We start from the raw sequence: 10,620 nt of genomic DNA on the forward strand, positions 1-10,620 counted from the left end.
ACACATGGAAACGTCACAAGTGGCGTCACTTCGCGTGAAAAGCGGTGGCTTTGCCGTAGCATTTCCGGGACAGATTTGGTACGGAACTGGGGGTCTGGTATACGCCCATTTCCACACGTCACTGGCAAGCACTGTAGCTCTCCCTCACTTTGTTATGACTATTTACGTTAATAATTAAGACAATAGAATAAAAACTCCCTCCGCTTTTTAATATACAGGCTAGTTTTGATTAGTTTGACCTGATAACCCCGTATCTAAATCAACAAAATACTGAAGCACATTACATGAACCAGCTATAAATAATAATATTTAGTCTTTCAAGAATTGTATACCTCAGGCTGTAATACACTGAATTGGATACAGTACCACTGCAGTTTGAGTCCTGGAGTGTCGTATGAACTTTAAAATGTAGACTAGTAGCTAAGTTGATAATGAAACAAAGTTTATTCAATGATCCAAACTTAGCTTATATATGAAGTCACACTCTGGGATGCTCCTTCTTCGAAAATTTGGCTGCTGCTATTTACTTTACCTGCAGGTGTCTTTAGCATGCATATGTACATCATTTATTTCCTGACATGCCTGTTTTATACTGTTTGGCCAACAGGTGGCTTAGTAAAGCAAATTAAGCCTCAAGATGGAGATAGAGAACCTTACAGACAGGAGCTGAAGAAAGAGGCCAAGAATGAAGCCAAAAACAATTGTTGTTGTGTTGTTGCAACAACACATCATCAGTAGGGTAAAACTAACCTGTCTCACGACGGTCATCGCTCCAGTGAACTCATTTGATGGAAGGATTCATTGCTTCATGAAGAACCAGGAGAAGGGATCATATTTCTGCTGTCCAAGTTTTGCTGTTAGAATATAATTTGAAATTCTCTTCTCCATTGATGCACCAAGCGCTCGATCTCTACCTTTCACATTCATATATTGTACTGTCTGTACATGTTACTAAACTCTCCTGTAGTAGGTACTCCCACTTGCAGAGCTGTAGACACCAGCTGCTACCACATGTATATTTACGCTTGTATTTCACCACCTTTACAACATGCAGCCTTCGTCAATGTCTAAATTAGCTCATACAGTGCCGACATATTTTATGCACTGTATGCTCATCCAAGTTATCAATTTTCTACCGCTTATCCTTTTTGGGGTCACAAATGAGCTGAAGCTTATCCCGACATCCACGTTTGACAATAGGGATGCTGTTGTTGAACTCATACTCTGCTGAGTCTACTTGATGCACACTAAAGAGCTCCATTTTGGTGTCATGGGAGCGCATCACATTTTCCCAAGCCTTGTGTGAGCCATTCAGGTGTTTTCATGTCAAACATTCCAACGGGTCTGTACGTGTGTCTTCTTGATCAGGAGGACTTTGCGGGTAGTGCAGGATCTCAATCCATTACAGCAAAGTGTCTATCTAATGCTTTCCTTGCAGACTGTGCTCCCCAACTCCCTTGACATCATCAACCTTGCCATTGTTGGCTGCTCCCTCACCTTTCTCAACAGCATCCTTACCCCACCAGGTGATATCTTGCATAGAGCTCCATAGAGCACTATCACCAAGCTTCTTCTTCCTGCTCTTGTAGCCCATTCCATTCTTGCCCCTGAGGTCCTTTGACAGCTTTTTGGTCTTGCCCATGGTGGCGGAGAGGTTTGAACGGAAGAGTCTGTTTCTGTGACAGGTGATATCGAGCATTCGGTTAAGTTTTGGAGGATTGAACTACACAATGCAACAGTAACAGACAAAGCACCCAAAAGTACAGTGGCTGCAGTGAAGGTCTGGCATAGCATCCCCAGAACAGAAACTGTGAATTTGGTGACGCCATGTCCATTCCAGTGATAAAAATTACGGTTAGATCAACAAACATCTGTATGTCAGTTGTTGAAATATCTTTGCTCATGGGCCGCACGGTGGCCGAGTGGTTAGCATGTTGGCCACACAGTCAGGAGATCAGGAAGACATGTGTTCAAATTTCTGCTGGGGAAGTGGTTGTGTGTTCTCCCGATGCACAGAAAATGATCACCTGAAAATGTGTGCTTTTATAAATTGGATGGATTTCTCAATGATAAAGTAAATGCCATATTGAAAAAAAAAATTAAGTAAAGCTGAACTTGTTTTATTTCATATCCATTGTGGTGGTGTATAAAAAAACATGAAAGAAAAATCATAAAAAAACGTCACCGTCCAAATACTTCTGGACTAAACTATACACAGTCAGGAAAGTTGGAATTATCCCGAGCCCATTCTGTCTTAAGGAGGACAAGTCAGCATCAGGGCAATGCATGGCTATCATACAACAGCGGTGATGTCCTGGTATTTGACAAGAAAGAACTGAATATGCATAGCAGAGTAGCGTCACTTTAACAGTCCCAGAGGTTGTTTTCTTCAGGAGAAAAATGCTCATCAAATTAATGAATGAATGGAAATGAAAGCAAAAATAATAACAATCCAATTCCAGACATCCTCTGTTCTGGGTTTTACTATATCTGTCTGTTCATCACCTCCTAAACACTGGGTACCACCGGCTTACGTGACGTAGTCCTCGTCGTCGCTCGGTTCAGATTTGATGTCATGTGGGTGGGGCAGAGCAAAGCTTTGTGCTGTAGTTCTGGTGCAGACATACCACTCTTTAATGTTAGGCAACTCAGGTATGACTGGGTTGACTGACTGATGGCTTCTTCCTGGGGTCCTGTGACTCTTGAGTCCTGACAGAGATAGGTCCAGAGGCATTGCCAGCGGAGACGAACTAGGCTCTAGCTTGTGGTTGAATTTGTTGGCTAAACTGATATCAAAATCAAAATTGGTCTTTTGATTGCTGAACGATGGGGACAGGTGGTTGATTTTAAGGTCCAGTGGCTCAAGAAGAGACTGAGGTTGTTGGTGTTGATGGATGGCGTTGTATATGTCATAGGGCTCGGAGGTAGGTGATGACTTAATGTGGACTTTCATGTGCTTGCGCAAAGAGCTTGGGTGCGTGTAGGACTTGGTACAACCCAGGGCCTTACAGTCGTAGGGTTTTGAAGAAGTGTGCACTTGGGAATGTTTCTTACGGTCACTACTGTTGGCAAAGCGTCGCTCACAGAACTCGCACTGGAATGGTTTTTCGCCTGCAACACAAACCGAAAGCGCACCGTTAATTTTTTTCCACAATGAGCCCCAAGTAAAACAGATCATGTGTGTATGTTTTTGTCACACCCAATGATTTGGATGCACGACCAACAGTCTACTAGGAACAACATGTCTTGTGTTACAGCCTGATGCTGACATCATTTAAGTTACATTTTCCTTCCTCATAACAGGTAAAAACAAAGTATTTGTAACACAGTTGCACCTCTGTGTTCATACGCCCCGGTTTTCGTATGATTTGGTTTTTGACAAAAGTTACAGCTAAAAATATGTCTCGGTTTTCGTACGGCTTAACGGCGCTCCAAACTAGTCTGCGGAATCGAGTGCCCAAACAAAAGCATCCGCACGTTGGTGACTCAGTCTCTGTGAAGAATGGGTAATGGTACTTTTAGACTTGGGACACTATAGAAAACGCGTCAAACTCATGGCCCACGGGCAAGATCTGACCTATGTGGCCCAACGAAAGCCTGGAAATAATATGTGTAAAAAGTCACTTAATCTTTCTTGCTAAATTGTAAAATTTAAATGTCACTATAAGTTACCGTAAAGCACCGTGTATAAACCGCACTTTTTTTTCCCACTGGTAAGAAGCAAAAAATCGGGGTGCGGTTTATACACGATGACAGGTCTGTGACCAGACGCAGAAATTGACGAGAAGCCCATTTTGAATAGCCGTCTGTGGGTCAGACAGTTGCTTTGACTTTAGCGCCCTCTGCTGTACAGTTGCTGAAAATGCTTGTGTATGCAACTAACTTATCTGACGGCTGTCTGTATTTTCACACAGTGAAACGATCTCCATATACACTGAAGCTAACCTAAGGTTCCCATGTAAAATACAATACAACGTTGGAGTTTATTCAAATTCACACTGAAGCAATGGAGCGTTATTTCTTTATTTTGATTTATTATTATTATTATTATTATTATTATTAATCTGTGCTTAGCCATAATATTACAGATCTAGATGCCAAAGTTCAGATTTCTCCTTTATTCTTCTTTTTGAAATTGCTTGGTACCTTTATGCATGATGATTTGAGATGAAAGAGTTGGCAAGCATTTATGAGCTAAAATTTTTTTTTCCCGCCGTGAGCCTGAAAATGGGGGTGCGGTTAATACACAGGTGCGGTTAATACACGGTGCTTTACGGTAAATGCTAAAAATAAATGTTTTTCAGTTTTGACAGAATTATATTTAATAATAATAGCATTAACATTATCTAATCACGCACCACGCTATTCTAACCATATTATGCTGTCAAAATAAATACTTGAGTATCTGCTTGTCACCTTGACCTATCATTTCAAAGCAAGTTATCCAACACAGGGGCAACCGTGTAATAATATCATCAGGCGATTATACATTTCTATTCATATACAGCATATTCACTGCATTTTGTCCCAAATGCTGATACTATGTGGGAATGCATAAAGGTAAGTTCTGATGACGTTATTGACTGCTAATGTGCAACCTCAAGTTAATTCATGCTAGTTACCACACACATCAAACAGTGACGTTATCATCTTCTCTGAAAAACAAATTCCAGGCTTGTACTGGTGGGATGGTGGGTCTGTATTCATTTTGTGCTTTTAATGTGAGGTTTTTCCTGTCTTACTTTTACACAATACATAATCAATAAAACAAATCACATCGCTATAATCTACAACGGTTAGCATTGGCCACGCAGTCAGGATATCTGGAAGATCTGGGTTCGACTCCCTGTTGGACATCTCTGTGTGGAATTTGCATGCTCTCCCGTGCGTGCCTGGGTTTTTCCAGGTACCCCGGTTTCCTCCCACATTCCAAAAATATGCATGTTAGGTTAACTGGGCACTCTAAATTGTCCATTGAGTGTGAATGGCCAGTCCAGAGTGTACCCTGCCTCTCTCCCAAAGTCAGCTGAGATAGGCTCCAGCATACCCCCGTGACCGTAATGAGGATAAAGCGGCAGAGAAAATGGATTGATGGATGGACAAATATAAGACAACCAAGATTTGTGGGAACACATGCCGGTCCGTGGGTCGAAAAAGGTTGGGGACCACTGCTATACATGTTGCACAAGTTGAGGAGAGGCGGATTGTCTCCCTCTGCTGGACATTTCGTGGCAATGCAACACGTTTAACAGTAATTGAACTGTTAAACGACTGAAGGTCTGACTCTAACCGAGACTAAGCAAATCAATTATCCCCATAAGAAATTATGTAAATCTATTTTATCCGTTCCAGAAAGCCCTTGCAAGTGTTTCCAATTATAGTTTTACAGGCACAAAACACTTCTGAACCCATTTAAATGCATATAAATGATGAATGAAAGAGATCAAAGAACATTTTAGGTTACTTTTAGCTTCGTTGAAGATGTGATTGTTGCCAAAGACACGATGGTGCAGCGAGATCAACACGGACACCGCTTCCCTGTTCTGCTATGAGTTATTTCTTGAATTCAGTAGTGTTTCTCACCTTCTGTATCAAAATGCTGGCACTTGTAACTCTCTTTGGCACCATTTTGAACTATTTTGCAGCCGTGATTTAAAAAGAAAAGAAGGTGAAAAACACTACTGAATTTGAGGAATATTCCTGAGCTATTCGCGTGTATAGATGTTTGCGGGATAACACCAGGGATGGAGCTCGAGTGCGCACAATTCACTGCAGGTGAAGACTGCGTAGAAGTGTGCATGCTTTTAAAGAGCTGAATTTTTTTCTTGTGTATGTAGATTTTGAGATTTATGAGTATGCAGTGATTTGTGCTGGAATCCACGCACAGGGTTCAGGTGCATATGAGGTGTGTTCAAAAAAGCATTCCATCGGTTGTACGAAGTAGCTACACAGACAGTCCCAATTTAATGTGTTTATGAGCAGGGCAAAAAGGTAACGAGACAGAAATAAGACTCATGCTCATGTGCGTTGCTGTCAATGTGTTCCCTTGGGAGCACAGTGAATGGCGGCCAGGAAGTGACGTTTGGGATTCAGAGTTGAGTTTTAGCTCGGCGTGGGTTACGGCTGCAACAGTAGCCCGTGTTAGTTGTGAGATCATTCAAACCTGCGATCAAGTCTGGAGCTTGTGTGTCCCGCCAACATTACAGTACCACTACTGACACCTAGTGACCAGTGTTGAATACTACATATCATCAGAGTGTCTTTGAATGCATCTTCTCAATGGCTTATATTTGTATTTTTACTTGATTTAGCCATTTTGATGCTTCCAAATGCTGCATTTTGAAAACCAGCGGCTCCTGAATGTGGACAAGACGAAAGAGCTGGCGATTGAGGAGGAAGGTGACTCCAGTGGAGCCCATCACCATTCAGAGCCGGGAGGTGGCAGTAGTGGACCACTACAAGCACTTGGGAGTCCACATGAATAGCAGACTGGACTGGAAGGACAACAGCAAAGCTGTCTACAAGAAGGGCATGAGCAGACTGCTTCCTGAGGAAGCTTAGGTCTTTCGAAAAAACTTCTACCAGCCTGTGGTAGCCAGTGCCATCTACGTTTTTGTGGTTTGTTGGAGGAGCAATAAAAGACATAAACCAGATGGACAAACTGATCCGGAAAGCCAACAAAGATATCGGCACTCAGTTGTGGGCGTTTGTAACAGTGAGAGACAGGACACTGGACAAACGCTCTCCATCATGGGCAACCCCATTCTCCAACACACTTCTCCAGTTTCGTTCCAACAGTAAACGCTACAGGACTTCCTTTTCTGTCTGTAAAAGATAATTCACAACATTATTGCACTGCACTGTCTGCCCTCTGTGTGTAAAGTGTAAATTTACTTGTATTTACCATATTTCTCCACACTATTTGTAAATATGCAAATCTTGTCGATCTTCTATTATTTTTATTTTATTATATTTTATTCATATTGTTGATGAGACCTCAGCATGCATCTTTTGCATGTATTAGCGTGTCTGACAGCAAGGAGAAAGTGACAGAGCATGGAGGAGTGTAGCGCGCAGAAGGTTGCACATTGTAGAGAAATGTTAACACATGCGCGCGCCTGCAACTGCACACACGGTTTAGTTCCAAATGTGAAAATTGTAAATAGTTCATGGTGTTATATTTACGAAAAAAAAAATATTTTCATGTAAAACAACCCTTTTTTCTGTTGTTTATGTTGTGGTATAGTTGTTTAGATATTTGAGTGTCACAAAAGCAAAACATTTGTGTCAATGTGAAAGTTTTGCTTGAAATGTATCTCTTCACAAAAAGCTGTTTTTCTCCCTTTTGTTGTTGGGAACTGATATTACGTTCTATTGGTTGGATTACTAAAGAACGGAAAAGGTAGAAGCAAACCTTTTTTTAAGATGAAAAACAGGTAGGTCCCATGTTTATATAGCCATAGAACACACTATTCTGTATGCCTTGAAAAATCAGTCAAAATCGTCGAAAATGGCCAGTACTGACCGTGTTGAATTTTGTAAAATGGGTGGGATTGGATAAGTTAACTAGCTATTTAGCTGAGCAGCAAACAACGGTGGCTGAAGCGAGGGCCACATAAAAATAACGTACTGTATTATGGAGGTGTTCACATTTGCTTCTCCTCAACTTGTTCCATTGTACATTTTGTTATGGCCGACTGTATGGTCCGCGAAAACCGGGAATGACGTACAAAGAAAAGCCGATCAATCACAGCTCTGCGGTCCGCGTCGCCGTTGATGAAAAGTTACAGGTTTTGGAGGGGGCGGAGCCAGCCGGCGTTGCTGCTTGAGCATAGTTCAACCTTAAGTCTTGAAAGATGGATATCTTTCAGGTCTTGCGCTCCTGGTAGCCTGGTTAACTTCTGTTTTGAACTTGCAGCCTTGCTCCCATGCAGTTGTTTTGGGGGGTTGTGTGTGTTTTTGGCATCAGCACCATTTTTCTGATGCATTTCTTTTAAGATGTTTATAATCATTTCTACGTTTGTTAAAAAAAAAACAACAAAAAGTCCAATTAGAAATAACATCTCATTTCTGTTAGTTTTTTTTATCATGTAATTTATATGTATATTTCTATGTATACATTAATTTATACATACAGTATACACAAGACCTTTTGCCCCATCTGCAATGACGGGCTGTGAAGGAAACGTAGGAAGCAAAGGGCGGATGTGAATCATGAGTGAACGGTGCCATGTTAAACATGGAGGATATCCTACATGTCTGGTTCATATTGTCACTTCTCGAATATATTGTTATTAAAAGACAAACCTACCGGTGTGCGTGCGAGTGTGGATCTTGAGGTTCTCGGATCGTGCGAACATCTTGCCGCAGTTGGGGAAGGCACACAAGAAGGGCTTCTCCCCGGTGTGCACTCGGATATGATTGATAAGTTTGTATTTGGCTTTAAACGCCTTGCCTCCGCGAACACACTCGCTCCACATGCAGACGTGACTGAGGGCGTCCAGCCCCGCCGTGACGTGCTCAGCGGTGACGTGGTCCACCAGGTCGGGCATGGAGGTAAAAGTTTGGTTGCAGACAAACCTCTGTCTGCTCGACATTCGGCCTGCCCATTTGCACACGAGCTCAGATTTGACAGCGGGACTCCTGCTAATGTTCAATAAAGCCTCCTTCCCGTCACCGGGACGTCTGTCCGTGGAAGTGGGGATGTTAGGAGGTCTCCGCTGGGGAGGCGAGACGATGCTCGAAGCTCCGGAGTTGTTGTTACCCAGCGGGGCGACGAGGCCATTGTGCCTGGTAACCACAGCCACCCGCTTCATCTTGCTCTCGTCGAGCGTCCAGCCCAAATGTCCGCTTGGAAAAGCAATAAAATCCAAATGTGAGACGTTATCCGCTCCAGGGTCGTATCTCCGGTGTTAAAAGCGTCTAATAAATCCCATGAATCGGCAGTAGATCCATCGAGTCCAAGCCTCCATGCTTGAATGTTGAGAGTGGATGAAGGTGAACAGAATGGAAGCAATAGCAGGCAGCAGGCCGCGATCCAACACTATTGTATGGCGTCCTTGTCTTCTCCTTACCTGCTCCAATTACTTCCTGATATTCCAACACAGTAAAGCCAATTTATTTAGGAATGTGTTTTAAAATTGTATTCAATTATGTATACAGTATATTAAATAGCTATATATTACATATACATGTATACTATACACCATATGTAGTGTAATTATTTTTTATCATCTCTCAATCTCTGTTAAGAGAGCACTTTTGGTACAATCATTGATAAATAGAAGAAATCCACTGCAGACGTACTACATTCTGCCTCTTTAAAACTCAGTTTCTTTTGGGCATCACTTATGTCTTGAAAGACGGACATCCCTCGGTCTTTCTCCTCTGTTTGCCTGAATAGTTTCTGCTTTGTTCTGGCAACTTGCAGCATTTCCCTCATGCAGTTGTTGTTAGGCTTTATGTGCATTTTTTGAATTTGTAAGCAACATAAAAAAAGGAAAAACCGTGTTAGTGTTAATATTGATATGATAATATATTATACGCTACATAAGTCGTCACTGCACATTTATTGTACGCGTATTAACGATCATATTACGTTTATTGTCGTGGTTATTTCAAGTGTTTTATTTTGAAGACCAGGAAGTGTTTCCGTGCTGCGTGCCCACTACTTTATGCGAACTTTCGAGCAGGCGCCATGAAATACCAAATACTGTAGTCTTACATAACGTGTTCTTGACTTGAGTACTACACACAATTATCACTGTACTGTGAGTGTTTTAATTAATTGGACGGTAGTTTGCTAAAATCTGACGAAAAATTGAGAAACTTCAAAATAAAAGCTCCAGTACGCGTGTCAATAGAGGGCCGAAACACTGAAGGTTTTCTCTTCAACCAGTTTCTCCAGCAGGTGATTTAATTGATGAGCTCCTTCCCTCAAATTGAAGGAGGTGTTGATCACCCGCTTTAGTGACCAGCTGGAAGGAAAGCCTGCGGTGTCTCGGCCCTCCATGGCACGAGTTTGACACCCCTGCTCTAGAGACCAAGCAGTATTGCTGATATTCATTCAAGTTTTACTTCAAAACGTTCGATGATTCAATGCTTTGCCTTTATTTTGTTAACTATAATCAGAAAAGACAACCAAGATTTTAGGCAAACACCAAATTTATTTGTGAATAACGTATAAATACATATCAAAGCAATATAAACAATCAAAAAATTCCCATTTATTACATACAACTGTTTGAGGAAAATAAAGTCTAATGCAAAAGCAAAAACTACAATTGACTCTCCATTAAAGCCCCCCCACCCCGAAAAAAGCCCTCCATGTCATCGTGTTGCATCGATCCCATACTTATATTACCCTTGGTATCAATGCAGTAGTCATCTATTCTAGAACCATGCAGACAAGGCGAGTCTGTAGTCTTGTTTTGAACTTCCGGGTTAATGGTATGTCCCGTTCTTTCAAAGTCACACAGAATCTGATGATCTTTTAAAGTTTTATGGCCAACCTTAACGCCAATAATGTGCCCAGTTACAACGCAGAACACATTTCAGCTCGCACACTTGTCTCCTCCTCGCTCTCTCCCACAACAACACTTCCTCTCTATCCACCATTAG

The 10,620-nt window shown here is 41.8% G+C and overlaps 1 protein-coding gene across 1 annotated transcript; it reads right to left on the reverse strand.

Annotated features, from left to right (window-relative positions):
• Window positions 1–1,700: 1,700 nt before the first annotated feature.
• On the reverse strand, window positions 1,701–9,032 carry LOC129192793 (zinc finger protein ZIC 4-like). The gene is made up of 2 exons (XM_054797126.1): window positions 8,312–9,032; window positions 1,701–3,111 (listed from the first exon to the last, which is right to left on the reverse strand). The coding sequence occupies exons 1-2, from the start codon at window positions 8,814–8,816 to the stop codon at window positions 2,531–2,533; spliced, it is 1,086 nt and encodes a 361-aa protein (XP_054653101.1). The 5' UTR covers window positions 8,817–9,032; the 3' UTR covers window positions 1,701–2,530.
• Between the last annotated feature and the right edge of the window lie 1,588 nt (window positions 9,033–10,620).

The sequence above is a fragment of the Dunckerocampus dactyliophorus genome, chromosome 13 (assembly GCF_027744805.1).
Source record: "Dunckerocampus dactyliophorus isolate RoL2022-P2 chromosome 13, RoL_Ddac_1.1, whole genome shotgun sequence".
Classification (NCBI taxonomy): Eukaryota; Metazoa; Chordata; class Actinopteri; order Syngnathiformes; family Syngnathidae; genus Dunckerocampus; species Dunckerocampus dactyliophorus.

Bases quoted from the DNA above. Each gene is read 5' to 3' on its own strand.
- LOC129192793 (XM_054797126.1), bottom strand. From the start codon at position 8,816: ATGAAGCGGGTGGCTGTGGTTACCAGGCACAATGGCCTCGTCGCCCCG. The intron at 3,112-8,311 runs GTAGGTTTGTCT...TTTGTGTTGCAG, and splicing joins CCACACTCGCACGCACACCG to GCGAAAAACCATTCCAGTGC.